This window comes from Frieseomelitta varia, unplaced genomic scaffold (assembly GCF_011392965.1).
Source record: "Frieseomelitta varia isolate USP_RPSP 00005682 unplaced genomic scaffold, Fvar_1.2 scaffold_215, whole genome shotgun sequence".
In the NCBI taxonomy this organism is placed as follows: domain Eukaryota; kingdom Metazoa; phylum Arthropoda; class Insecta; order Hymenoptera; family Apidae; genus Frieseomelitta; species Frieseomelitta varia.
This window is the reverse complement of record NW_025109917.1, coordinates 754,700-769,163: the sequence shown is the minus strand read 5'-3', so window position 1 is coordinate 769,163 and position 14,464 is coordinate 754,700. Positions and strand designations below refer to the sequence as shown.

Here is a 14,464-nt window from a genome sequence, read left to right as displayed (position 1 = left end):
GCTACATGAAGAGCACAAACGATTTAAGTATTTCAAATATTTTGCATCTTTAGTGTCCCGCGTAATTTATAAAAGTTAAAATAGTTTTCCATTTAATGAATATACAAGCTTAAAAAGAACGTCAGTAATGTATGTCAGCTTGGTCGTAAACACTAAACGAAGAACATGAAAATTCACTTTCCAAACACATTAGGTACGTATGTTATCTAAGAACGTATCGAACCTTGAGAACGATGGCAGTATTACGAACATTGCCTGAATATATAAAATCGTAAAGGCCTCAAGTAAAATTGTATGTCTCCTGAATACAGAATTAAACAATATGATTATATATCAGAGTGATTAATATGCGTACTGTACTATCTTTCAAATCAAATAGACACACGTACATATGTAGTAGTCACACGGGTACAACGTCCTTGAACCAAATGATCGTAACAAAAACCACGAAATATCCTTTTGACTAAACTCAATATGTGTGTGTTCTATTATATCCGTGGAGAACAAGTTTTAAGTAAGAACAAGAAAATTTTATTCCATATAATTAACATAACTGAAATTTCATAGAATAAATCGTGAGTAAATTTAAATTTTCTTTAATTTTCTCCAAAAGATAGTAGTAATTTTAATTTTCTTACAAAAACGTAATTGTAAAACTCGATACTCGCTTATTTATTTCTTCAGCTCCTGATTTTGTTTAAAGCAAAGTAAATACTTTATCGTATCTAATCTAATGTAAAAGAAATAAGCGTATCTAGTAGTGACTACAACAAATTGTTGTTACATCAGAAAAATATTAGATAAAGGAAGTCATGTGAACGAGCTCGCCTACGTTACCTTTTACAAAACAAATAATGCTTGTACGCGTAATCATTTCATAGTACACACACGTATGTGTAGTTTCTCTCAAAACATATAGTTTGCAAAAGAATAATAATAAGTCGCCTACGAATAATAGTAGAGTTAATGTGCAAATATTGGTGTAATAACATCGTGAAGGCAATGAGAATTTTTAATGCTTTGACTTGATCACATTCCACCTGTCATATCCTTCCAAAGTCAATTGTAAGGTCGAATTTAATTTACATAGTATTGAAATAATTAGCGAGATTTAAATTAGAAAATAAGCATAATAGACATTATGTTTACAGAAATTTAAATTAGAAAATAAGCATAATAGACATTATGTTTACAGATTCTAGAAAAGTGACCTATTTAGCCGGAAACTGTCTCTTGTGGAAGTATTCAACTTCAAACAATTTAAATTATCTGTGACAGCATCTAAAAGGAATATTTCATGGTAATTATGCTTGGTATTCTTAATATACGATTTGAAACATTTGCTGTTTAATTTAATTGAATGCACTGAATCTAGAAATTTAATTTACTAAGTTAAAGGAATTTGAGGATTTATTGAATTCATTTTCAATGCTTGATTTATCGTCCAAAATAAAAAAGCAATGTGCTAAAAAATTAACATATCTGTTCAATGCTTTTCAATTTGGCTTGCGTAATATTCGCGTAACGAAAAGGAAGATAATCGTAATTCTTCTGTCAATTTGCGTTATGATTATTAAAATGTCGTTTAACCTTGGTCTTCATACTCTTCGTAAAGGATTTCGCTTCGGACAATAACTTCGTTTGCAGCTGTCGTATTAAAGTGAAAAAATTCATATCGCGCGTTTACTGTGAGTGGAAACCGCTAGGAGTGGAAACCGGTTTCACTAAAATTTTTACGAGTCAACTGACCGAACTAAATCAGAGAACTTATCGCTTCATAAAGTATCTTGTTTTTATCTCTCCAGAGAAAAGTGCCTAGCGCTCCAATTTCCATCTGGAAAATTTTCCTTCTTTTATCGAATAATGAGAATCCTTTCTAACATCGTAATAAATAGTTTGCGAATTCAATCACATATAATAAATCGAACGTTCCATTCGATTACGTATTTTATGTTCAGATGAGACATACATATCGAGAAAATTGCACATTTATAAAGTAATACTGGTTGTAATACTCTTTCATTCATTTCACAATAATTGTCTACAAATAGGAGTGTAATAGAGAAATTATCTCTAATTATCAACTGATTTATCATAAATCTTGACATAATGACATAATTTACGAGATATCGTTTAATCATTTAACGTATTCAATACCTGAAACCGTTTCACCAACGATTTTTATTGTTTGTAACAGTTGCGTATCGTAAACGTCGATCCTTACTGACAGACTCTTACATTGCGCTCGATTTTCTTACAGAGAAAAAAAGAAGTTTGACGAACGTGAATTTACACGCGAATGAATAACAAGCTGAACGAAAATCCCCATATGTCACAAAACAAAATGAACATCATCGCGAATAATACCGTTTTGTAGGACGCGAGCACAATTTTAGACGACCGTTCGACTACAACAAACCCATCAAAACTCTTTTAAAACACGGACAACGCATCTATATAGTGATACAACGACCAACTATGTACTAAGAGTCCTCGAAGAATTGACTCAAACACGCTGAAGTGCGTTTCTTTCCACGTGATCACGGTGTGATTTCCGTATTCGCGACTTGGACGATCTTTCCACAAACGAATAATGAATCCTGAGCAACCAGACTTCTCAAATGCAAGAACACTGCACTTTCGTACTCACGATGATGGTGATAATGTTAAGGAAGAAAGCAGTCGGTCGGACCGAGGGAAGATCTATGACAACGTTTATAAAATGACTACTCTGGACAGGTACGTTTTATCAAATCAATAAAAAACCTAACGAGAAAATAGAAAAATGGAAATTGTAAAAAAGTTAATGGAAATATAAAGCAAAGGTACATTTTAAGTTAACATGAGAATCCAATTTCTTGATTAAAAATATTCTCTATGTACTGAATCAACGATGAAGCATGCTTATTTTTTTTTATTATTTCATTTAGTTCTATAAGGGTGGTCATCGATATTATTTGATTGGATTCTTGGAAAAGAGATAAATAACACTTGAATATATGGCAAAATAATGTGAAGGCAAAAGTAAATATTAATTAATTTATAATTAATCTTCATTTTTGGATAAATAAATTAAACAATTTTTAATATTATTGAATATCATAATTATATATATATCTAAATAATATACGCTTATATAAATGTATTTTCTATTAGGTAGATCCATGTAATAAGTCCATAGTTGTTTCGTTATATTTTTCATAAAGTTCATTTTAACCTGAAGCAACTTTCAGGAGAAAGATTTAATTTTGTAAGAAAAATTCGACAATTTAGAATACCCATTTAATAATACGTTTCTTGTAACTGATGTCGATTCATGCAGTTTTTCTATATTGAACTATATATGCACATACATGTGTATGTACTTACATATGTAGAAACGAGTGATACATGGATAAATGATACGTCAAATAACAGTGATCAACGGTGAAAAATATGTTATTGTTTCCAGAATTTTCCATTATTTTTATATCGTTCCGACATGAGATATGAAACAGAAGCGTTTGCTTCTGACAGAGCTACCGAAACAATAAGAATTTCTATTTTCTCTAGTTTTAACAAATAATACGAAAGGTAAATGCTATCCTTCAATAAAAATACTTCAATTATAGAATATTTAGATTAATTTAAAACTCGTGTAATCGACAATAGTTTTCGATTCATCTATTTTAGGATAGTCAACGAATAACCATTAAATTATAAAACCATTAAAAAGTCAGTCGTGCTGGCGAGAAAAAAAATCTTTTCTTTTCGATGCACTCTATATGCAAGCACGAAAATTCCAAGTAGAATTCGGATTTGTTTCTTTTCCTTGACCCCAATTTGTGAAAGAAAAAGAAAGGTCGAAGTTTTCGAAAAGGTTATCGGACCTTTTACGATGCATTTATGACTTCAATTTACCTCATTAGCATCGCCTTCGGCATTTCTATATAACGGAACAACCGGCATGCAGAAACAACCAATGCGTTCGAACACGAACGGTGCAACTTGCATTTTATGACTTGGTTTATGACGTTACATAGCCTCGTTTCCGCCGACAAGCAAAAAATGCCCGTAAATTCGGAATTAATTATTTCTAACGAGTCACCAATGTTGATTCAAAGTTTATTCGTTTGGGTTCATTTTCCTTTTCCTAGCTTAAAATCACAAAGCAAGAAGTTAAAACGTCAATATTTCTACGATATTGTATTTGAAAATAGCGTTCCAAGGACTGAGTACAGATCTTCTTTTTTAAAATATCAGTTTGACACATCGCTAGACTGCTGCTTCCATTCCTCTCCTCTCGATTCATTTCTCTTTGTTAAAGACTTATGCTGAGTCACATCTTTGAAACGATTGAAAAAAGAAAAAAGGGAAAACGCTTCTACGAATGATTTGCCAAGAATTTCTTCAATCGATCGTCGAAAACAGTCTCATTTAAATGCAACGAAGATTACGCCTGACAGAGCTCGGTAACAAGTTGCTTCTTATGCAAATGCGCGGTAATTAATCAGAAATAATTAATTCCGAATTTACAGGCATTTTTTGTTTATCAGCGGAAACGAGGCTATGCAGTGTCATAAACCAAGTCGTAAAATGCAAGTTGCATCGTTCGTGTCCGAACGGCATTGGTTGTTCCGTTATATGGAACGGAATGATGCGTTTGTAGATTCTCATTTGCTTGTTTGTGACAAGATTTATTTCGATTGTAATTATTACTTATGAAAGAAAAGCTACTGGTATTGGTAACTTGTGAATTCCAAAAATCTATTGCGGAAATCGCGAGCGATCGCGCGGAGTGCTTACAGAATCTTTGAGCATTGTGCATCTAATCCCGAATCTGCGTTCGATCGTTCGATTGCTTCGTAAACATCCTAGAACGACGATCCACGTGGCGGTCGCCGCGTTTGATTATTAGGCACCGGAGATGCGAATGAATATTCATGGCGACGTCGAGCGTTGCTGGATTCACGGTGGATTCACACCGGCGAGTCCCTACTCTTGCGCTTGAACGACGAAATTACGCGGTCCGAAACGCAAATTGTGAGTTACATAAGCAACAAGCGAGTCAATACCGAAGCACTTGTGAGAAACTGTGAAAGTGAAACAAATAGCCGAAGATCCTTCGACTATCCTGTTAAATAAGCTTGTTAAGCTGAAAATGAATTGTTTCTTAATCGTTGGCGTAGTGGTACATAGTTCTGACGACCATCGAGTTTTTTATTACTGACAATGTACCTCGTATGGGATATAACGTTTAGAACAAAAGATACCGTGAACAGAAAGTCCATAGTTGTTAAAACAATTCGTGTTTCTTCTACCATGAGTTTACATTCGGAATAAAACCTCTTGACGAAACATCAATATAGTTATCAGTTGTAAGTGGTCGAAATTGGATTGGCTTGTAATTTCTAATAAATGGAAATATTTCTAATCTAATATTTTTAAGATTTATTGTGTTGGATAACTATAAAATTATCTATATTGGTTAATGCCAATGTTATGAAACGTTCTTCTCATAATTTAAATAATTTAAACGAATTGATGGTTTTCCTATCGATACCTATCTATACGAATCCTATCGTTACTTTTTATCGCTCGATCACTCTTTACATAACGAAATATCCAATTTCCATAAAATATATTATCCGGCAGGATATTTCACATCGATCGGATGTGGTGTTTTTTTAAAGATTATAAGCTTCTCGCTCGTCAAATACGATAACTGAATTCATTTATCACCGACGTATTTCCATTTTCCTTTATCAATGACACATCCGTTGAAAAAGTTTCAATTTTCTTGGGAAAGTGATTGAATTACAGTTAGATATCTGATTGGGTTCGAATGAGTTTGTGCCCATTCGTTCGGTTAAATCAAATATTTATTAACAGATGCAAAGATAACAGATATAAATATAAAAGATAAGAATTCAAGTTTATAATATCATGAAATTGAGTATAAGTTCAAATCCAAGAAAATTCAAGTAACAAACTTCAAAGTCCAAATCAGAAATTCAAGTTCAATGAGAAGACTTAGAAAAAGTTCGAGGTCCCTTCCGAGTTCCTAGGAAACTTCAATTTTTGAAAGGGAATCTAAACGTGCCAGTGTGAAGGGAGGGGTTTTTCCAAATATTCAAACTGCTTCGTCTAGTACTAAAAATTCAGTTCAGTTTGCTCGTGGATTTACGATGGTCACTCGGTTATTCCGAAACTCTTCCAAATGTTGAAATTTGTGAAGATTTTATGCACACGTATATCTCTCATTCTAACTTACTTTCCACTATTCTTTGCAATCTCAAGAACAGCCAAAATCACGCACGTGGTCATAAAATTAGTCTGGAAATCCCTATCCTTTAGATTGCTTGTTCGATGTATTGTAGCAAAAGTCTAGATGGCGATATGCCAGGTTCATTAGTTTTCCAGCCAATGAGATTCTGTGGCAGCACCGGCTGTGATTTATCATCGATTTTGTGTGCCTCTGACACCGAAATCAGACAGGTTTAAAATTAGTTTCACGATGAAGTCCTCGAAATTGTTTCTTTTTGAACTATCGTTCGATTATGTATATCCGGATTTGCATGAATACAAAGATCATTCGAGCTTTCACATATTTCCATTCGAAAGAAATCCCAATGCGATATATCCTTCGCTGTTGTTACTATTTTCTGACTTCTGATATAAATTATTATAGAATCTACAAGGAGACAAATTCGGGTTTAGATTTCTCTTTCTTCGAATGAAAAGCTAAATCATACAAGACTAGCAACAAGTTTAACATTCGAATGGCTACCACCCGTGATCCAGACGAACGTATTACTTTCTTTCAACACGATGTAACGATCTGAAAGATGAAGCAAAACAGCTTCGATCGAAAGAAGAATGCCATATCTTCGATAAAACGGACACTGCGACTTTAGTCTAACGGGATAACCTCGATAAACTTTAGCTGCCACGTTGTTGTAAAGCCACTCCTGGTAACTTCGCGTTTCGCTTCTGCATGTGTATCTCACTCAGTGAGTACGTAAACCAGGCTGTCTTTGATAATCCAGGCAAGCGTAATCGACTCGATTCGACTTATCCCAATTAAAGACAGGTTCTGATATGAATGACATTGTTCAAAAGTTGTTCATTGGTTCGCTCACGCGTCGTGTAAACGATCAATCCTTCATGCGAGTGATTGGTTTCTTCTTTCTTTTACGTATCATTCTATCTAAGTTCTACGAAATCTCGTTCGGATGACACGAACGATGTCGACCACACTCCACTTACGTTCTACATCAGTATCAGTTCGAGATCATAATGAGCGTTAATTACGAATGCACGACGTTGCCTCGCGATCATTAAACGCCACTCGAACTCGCTGACAGAAGTTTCCCTGTACCGTAGGATCTACGATCTGTTTCAGATTCGTTGACAGATAGTTAAAAGTAGAGCGTCGAACTTGGGCAACACGCCCAAGCGGCCGAGTCTCTCGCCTTTCGTAAACGTTACGCAAAAAGAGTTGCCCCGTTCGAACGACCACTTCCTGTTATCGAACGCGAACTCCTTGGTAGCTAATCGACTTCGCGTATCTCCGGGCTAATTACATTACGCGAGATAAACCCGACTCCCGCAGCCTTTAATTTTCTAAGATTCTGTGCCACACACACACACGTCGAGTCTCGTGCAACGGTACCTCTCGAGTGTTCTCGAGAATCACGATTCTTCCCAATAATCACGTGAACGCAAATCCGGCTAACACGTACTGTGCATCAACCGCGGAGAAATCCCGACGACTCGGACGTAAATTCGCGCGTGAGCAATTTCGTTCGGGAGTCCCGTTTTTGGAATGCTTATCTGGTTACGATCTTCCTGTTTTTTTTTTGTTTTTTTTTTTTTATACCTGGAGGAAGTCTTGCATAAGACACCCAGCCCATGTTACAGAGCTGGGTAGTGTCGGATTCCTACCGACTAAAACCTCCACGATGGCCTGCATCGTGTACTGATTCGAGGCTGCGGGAACGGAATATTCTCCACTGACGATCTTCCTGTTAGCTATACTATGAATTATCACGCAAGACTTTCGTTTAATTTGTTGTTCGTCATTCCCGTGAACTTGAAAGTCAAGAGTTTGTATCTTCGTGACAACTTCACCTACACGCCGTGTGGACAACGGATCAAAATTTTAGACATAGCAGCTAAATTTAGATACGGTATCCTTGATCTTCGACCTTCAGTCATTGGCTTCCATTTCAGAGGCTTCGGGGAATTTCCCGAAAGATCCGAGGGAAAAGCTCTTCCAACTGTATAAACCATAATAACATCTGAAAGGAAAATCTCGCTTGGTTAATTTAGCAAACGCGATAGCAGATTGGACAATTTGAAACTGAAATCGTGCTCTTCTTAACGAAACCTAAAGTAAATGAGATTCCCTATCTATCAACAGAATAGACAACTGCAGTTTTCCCTCCCGTTTGACGGGTGATCGGACACGTTCTCCTTTCCCCGGCGTAGCTGTTAACTCGGAGTGTTAACCGATAATCGATGGGATTTCTTTAATTAACGCCGACACACTTCTTGGATCGCGGTTCACCGACCTTACTCCAGTTGGACTTCTTCGTCCTCCGCTCGTCAGCCGTCTCGAATCGTGATATCGAGCTGCAGTGGCGTGCTGCAAGGCCTCGTGATTCCACGACGAACGTTGAAATGCATAAAGGCCCCTGCACACGTTCAAGCATCCATCGATTTTTAGGTTTCACGATGCACGTTGAAACGTATGTGCATGTAGCTCGGTATCGGTGAATCGGCAGGCAAACCGACTCTAAAGGCCCCTACGTTGAAACTTCCAGGTTTCACGAAATCTTCATTACAGTCAATTTGCCTGCCGATTCATCGATACCGTGTTACATACATTGCATCGTGAAACTTAGAAATCGATGCATGCATCGCCGCGTGTTTCAACGTGTGCGGGGGCCTTAACGGTATCGACCTTAGCCATTGTTCCGAGTGGTATTGCCAGCCCGATCGATAAGCTAATCAATAAATTGCTCGAAGGAAGAGCTTATTATTACCAATGCCCTCGATTGAAGCCCAGTTATCGCGACGATTCTCTATCGGGGATAGCCCCGGTACAATCGCTATCCGGCAATAACGTAACCGGTTTTACACGTGCGTTCGGAGAGTCGAATTAGAAAATCTAATTGAGCTACGAAGTTATAAGTCGATGGGAAGCTTCGTTGGTAATTTCATTGTAAGCTTTAAGAATTGCATTTTATTGAACGGGAATAAACCTCGTAACAGTACTTTTGAGAGTACTGCTCGAGAGCTCGCTATAATGACAGGAGCGCGTGTCATGGATTTTATTGACGGAAACGTGTCAATTGTCATCGACATCGAACGACGCTCAGGTCTGCGGGATAAATACTTTTCTTTCATTGAACGATCTTTGATAAAGCGTGCGATTCAGGTTAATGTGGACGTTCAGATATTTCCACGAGCATGATTTAGTGCCATTGTAGCGAATGACAGCGTTGCAGGCTGCATCGCGCGTTCCACGTCATAAAGAACAGTTTCTACGAATCGGGGGAAAGAAGGTGAAGGTCGGACAGATCGGGCAGGTAAGAACGTGGGAGCGAAATCGAGTTACCTTTGAAACGTTTGATAAATACTTCGCGTAAAACGGCACGACGATTTCTGAAAACTCAGAGTATAAATCGTCGTTTCAATTCGACCGCTAACAAACGTACAATACTTCTCGCTGTTTCTCGACGCGGTCCGATTTCTGTTGTCCGTTAATGACATCTGCGTGTGCGCCGCATGAGAAACGAGGTACAGATTCGCTGTCGTGTCGCGTAAACGCCTTGAATTCACTTTTCACAGAGATTATTTTTTTTCCACAGAGAGAGTGGTCCCCGCGTCGTAATACGACGGATCATTTTCCAAGACACGACTGGCAATCTTGCAAGTGAATTGTCCGTTATTAGAGAAAGGAAAACGTCGTAAAAAAAATTGCTCGAAAGTGGTATTGTGATAGCTTATGTAGATGAAAATTGAAATGAATTTCTGGAGAGTGATCTTTCAGAGGTCTTTGGTTAGGTTCGTCAGGATTTGTCGTATTAGTAATTTTCTGTGACACAACTCACAATCTTGCGACTGAATTCACTCTTATTAAGGCAAGAAGCACGTTACAAGATGCTAATTCGAAAGTGAATCATGCCGATAATCAAATGCAAGAAAGAAAGAAAAACTGAATTGAGAGATCTTGGATCAGATTTGAATTCTTTGCCCTCGGAAACATTTTTTTTATGATCCAGCAATTTATTTACGAAATGGTGAGTGAGGTATCGCTTCAAATAAAATGATACAGCATTAGGAATAATCATTCTGTTTAAATGGCATTTATTAAATGAAATTTTGTTGATTATATTTCTCTGGTATGTAACTTTGTTCAAAGAAACCACCAAGTATAGTACATAGAAGTTAATGATACGTAATTTCAATCTCCTGAAAAATTTCCTTCGCTCTCATTTTATAAACTTTCGTACGAGGCAATAAGATGTTCAGTTTATTCGAATAATAATTCGTTGAGTGTCAACTCACGACTGCCTCTTTCCTCAAGAATTTCTCCTTTTGAAATTTTATTATTACTCTTATACTATATCATACAACACCATTCATTCATTATAATTATCAGCAATTATAAAAAATTTTGTAATTTTATCTAAATTTAAATATGATGTCCCCTTACAGAGGCCAATCGAGCGCAGAGGGTTAATTTTCTAATTTAGTATAATTCGAATGTGAATGATGGCAATAGTTAAATACACTTAAAAAAAAAAGAAATATTTGGATTTTTCATAACTAGATAGATAACACGAACGAACGATCCCAAGAAACTATTTAAACTTTCTGTTTGCGAAGAGCAATCCCATAGGAAGAAACAGAAGCAAGAATTAGCCAGAATCCATTTGACTTACATAACCACATAATAATCGTTGAACTAAATTCAGCCTACAATTACACCCGACTATTCGCTCGCAATTTTTCGTTGCTTGACACAGTGTCAACCTGCATTGTCCTAAATCCACTCCAGATCGTAGATAAGGAAACACGGGGCGGTGTTCCTCTTGATAGAAAATAATGCACACAGCTGTATGTCTAACGAGCTCAATACGAACATAAATTGTTCGGAAGATCGTGTTTGCACGATCGATTAGCGAATAATAATATACGATTACTCAGTTGCTGGCAGTTAATTACTAAAAGAAACTTGCGTGTTTGTTCTCTTTAATTACTCACTTGAAACACGAAGTACATCAATCGCGCTGATACATTGTTTAAACATGGTTTAATATGATTGACAAAGCAGTTCTCTCACAATGTTGCAAGTGTTTCAGTAAAAATTTTAATGTTAACCAATTGCGCTGGGCAACTGATTGCGGACCATAACGAGTGGCCAAACAATAATTCGTCGGTATGATATCACTGAATAGAAATTATCGAGAAGCGATAAATTTATCATTTGTTTTGCCTGTGTATTTGGTTATACTTGAATATATTTAAAACTGAGAAAATATTGCAATTTTGGGACAAAAGGTTCTCGACGTGCGTAGCAGAGTTTAAGAAGAGAAACTACACGCTGAATGACACAACGGAAAGACGACAAAGACGAGAATACATACGTGCGTCTAGGCGTGAATCGGAAGTAAAATATTTGCCGCATCGGACGCGAGAAGTTACGGAAGAAGCGACAAAAAGAATCACGTTGCTTATAACAGGTCGATCAGGTGTTCGCAAGTCGAACAAAATACATACACAGGTAGACGCTAACCAGCGATTCTATGTATTTCACCCTATGTAGGTTGAAGCCCTACAGAGTTCCGCCGCCGTTTCTGGGACACTAGTTTTAAAGTTTGCGCGCGTAATAGTTTTGAAGCGTCGAGCCAGAGAAGAGGAACGTCGGTTGCTCCGCAAAACTTTGGGAAACTCGGCCAAACTTACGCACCGGGACAGGCTTTTCACCTAGCCAGACAGAGGTAGACGCTAACAAATGAATCCCGCGCCCAGTGACACCGCTCCATAAACCGTAAACCTAACCCAAAGAAATCGATTCGGCCGAGTCTATATCGGTATAAACAACGTACCGTGAGTAATCGAACTATCGAAAGGGGAATCTCTCGCGTGGGTGTATTTCAAACAATGACTGTGGAACGACTGTTTCGAACGCGTCCTACTCTTTTAATAGACATCGTTCGTTTGAATCATCGCTTTCCAGAGATAAAAGTCACTCACGGTTCAGACTTGACGATGTTTCTTGAAATAATACCGTTCGTTGCACTCCGTGTCGGATATTATCGTCGAGAATGCGCGACTAGTTACGTACCCGTTCTGTCGAATCGATGCAGCTTCGAGATTGATCGACAACACGACGAAACGAACCTTTTTTTTTTTTTTTTTTTCTTTTTAAGAAAAAAACTCACTTAACGAAGCTTATCATGCTACGACGGCTGCCTGTTTTTCTTTCGTGATTCGTGTGTTTGAAGCGATCCGAGCTAATGGATTACGTGTATCGTTCATCTGCTACTACTGTCGCTCGCCAACCAGTTGGAACTAGTTCTCTCTTTCAATTTCGTGCGTGTAGCTCTCGATTTGGTAGATAATCCTTCCTCCCAAATGAATTCGCAGGAAGGCATCCGTCACATTTAACGCGTACCTTTGAATCGAGTCTGTAATCTGATAGAAATTCCGATTATTTTGCTTTTCGAGGCCCCGCAGGCACAGAGATATATAATAACGAGGTTTCACCATCGAACGCAAACACGTGCGAGGTTTTTGTCAATTAAAAATCAAAGATTTAAATTTAAATTTAAAATTTCGAAGATCTTAAAAGATTAAAAAGATCGTTTGTTTTACAACGATGGGAGAAGTTTCGACAGATAGAATTGGAACGACGGTTCGAATCAAAGTCGACGATCCTGGTATTCTGTTGGCGTGCGACCATGTGCACGTTGCTCATTGACGTTCATCGGCAATAAATGTTTCCGTGATGCATAGTAATCTCGGTGTCGGTCGCGCAGAGGAAGAGAACAATTTTTTCCGATGTTTCGGAAATCACTGAACGCGCGCAGTATCATCGAAGAGGACGAACGCTTCGAATGAATGGAAAAAAAAAAAGAAAGAAACATTGAAAAAGAACGAAACTTTGGCCAATTGTTGCCAACAAATGACTTTGAATCATAGAACGATAACTATAAAAATACGAAGAAAAAGAAAAGAAAAGAAACATTGAAAAAGAACGAAACTTTGGTCAATCGTCGCCAACAAACGACTTTGAATCGTAGAACGATGACTATAAAATACGGAGCAACTAAAAAAAAAAAAAAAAAACAAAAGAAAAATAAGAGGATCCCTAAATAAAGATATTATTTCTAACGAGTTACCTCGAGTCTGCTTTGGCCAACAGATCTATATTCGGCGTTACACATCGATCGAATCACGGATTTTTCGGCAAATCGGCCAGAATCGTCCCAGGAGTGCGGAAAAAGGAAGAGGAGTGTATGGAAACGCGGTGCCGCCAAATGGGAACGAGAAAGAGAGGGCGAGAGAGGTAGGGAGAGGGCGTTTAAATACGAGGAGAGACGCGCGTACTCCTTCAGTCCGGCGCCAACAGTCCAAACCGATTCACATCCGGACTCTGAAGGAAAGGAGAGGAAAGGAAAAGGAGTATCGCGAGGACGAATTGCCGAAATACGACAGGAACCACTGATAGAGGAAACCGAGAAACACCTCGGCACGGAGAGTTCTCGACTTCCGGAAAATTCGTGGAAGTACCGCGTCGTTCTACACGCAAAAGAAACAGAAATCGATATATACACAGTGAGGGCTGTTTAAAAAAAGGATCAAAGAGAAAGTGCGTGTGGTAATGTGTCAGTGAAAACAGTTTGCGCAGCAGGAGCGAAGAGGAAGAAACTTTGAAGAAGTCCGAGAGAAGACAGAATGACAAACAGCATGAAGCAGACTGTTATCAAGTGAGTTTCACTGATTCACTGTTCTCACGAAAGTCCGCTAACTTTCGATGACTGAGAAAATTAGCGGAGATCGCAGCCTCGTTCATTCCACGACGTTTTCATCTACGAACGATAAATTTGATGGACGTTTGCTTTTGGAGGGAAGGAAGAAGACTCGTATCGCGACGTAATCTGATTCTGTCGTGTCTCTCGATTTGAGCAATTTTCCTAGCTTTAGCTCCGTTTCGATTACAATCTCGATCGTGTACGTTTTACGATACGTTTATACCTATCTCCTTACTTTCTATCTTCGATGGTCGTTTTGGCCTGGTTGCATAAGTTTGTTAAAAAACTAGTCACTAGTTGAAACACTTGCAATGTGAAATTGTAATGAAAAAAACATTATGATATTTATGTGTAAAGGAATCTATTATTATTGACGAAAGCATTACGTTGATAGTAACACGCGTTTTAGGTATAAAGCATGTATTCACCTGCTT

At 37.8% G+C, this 14,464-nt stretch overlaps 1 protein-coding gene and 1 long non-coding RNA gene across 6 annotated transcripts in view; both read left to right on the top strand.

Annotated features, from left to right (window-relative positions):
* The first annotated feature begins 13 nt into the window (after positions 1-13).
* Positions 14-1,300, top strand: LOC122527349. 2 transcript variants are annotated; one of them, XR_006306326.1, is made up of 2 exons: positions 14-193; positions 1,196-1,300. It is a non-coding gene; the product is annotated as an uncharacterized LOC122527349 (long non-coding RNA). The 2 variants fall into 2 exon arrangements; XR_006306325.1 differs by lacking the exon at positions 14-193 and adding an exon at positions 882-1,065.
* Positions 1,301-2,199: 899 nt separating this feature from the next.
* LOC122527313 (neprilysin-2-like) overlaps positions 2,200-14,464 on the top strand; it is a 35,138-nt gene continuing 22,873 nt past the window's right edge. For 2 of the 4 annotated variants that reach the window (XM_043651375.1, XM_043651374.1), the window contains exon 1: positions 2,200-2,739. In XM_043651375.1, coding sequence (XP_043507310.1) covers positions 2,594-2,739 — 146 coding nt within the window. In that variant the 5' untranslated portion in view covers positions 2,200-2,593. Of the gene's footprint in view, positions 2,740-13,594; positions 13,986-14,464 lie in introns of those variants that run through there. The other 2 variants (XM_043651376.1, XM_043651378.1) reach the window with 2 other exon arrangements.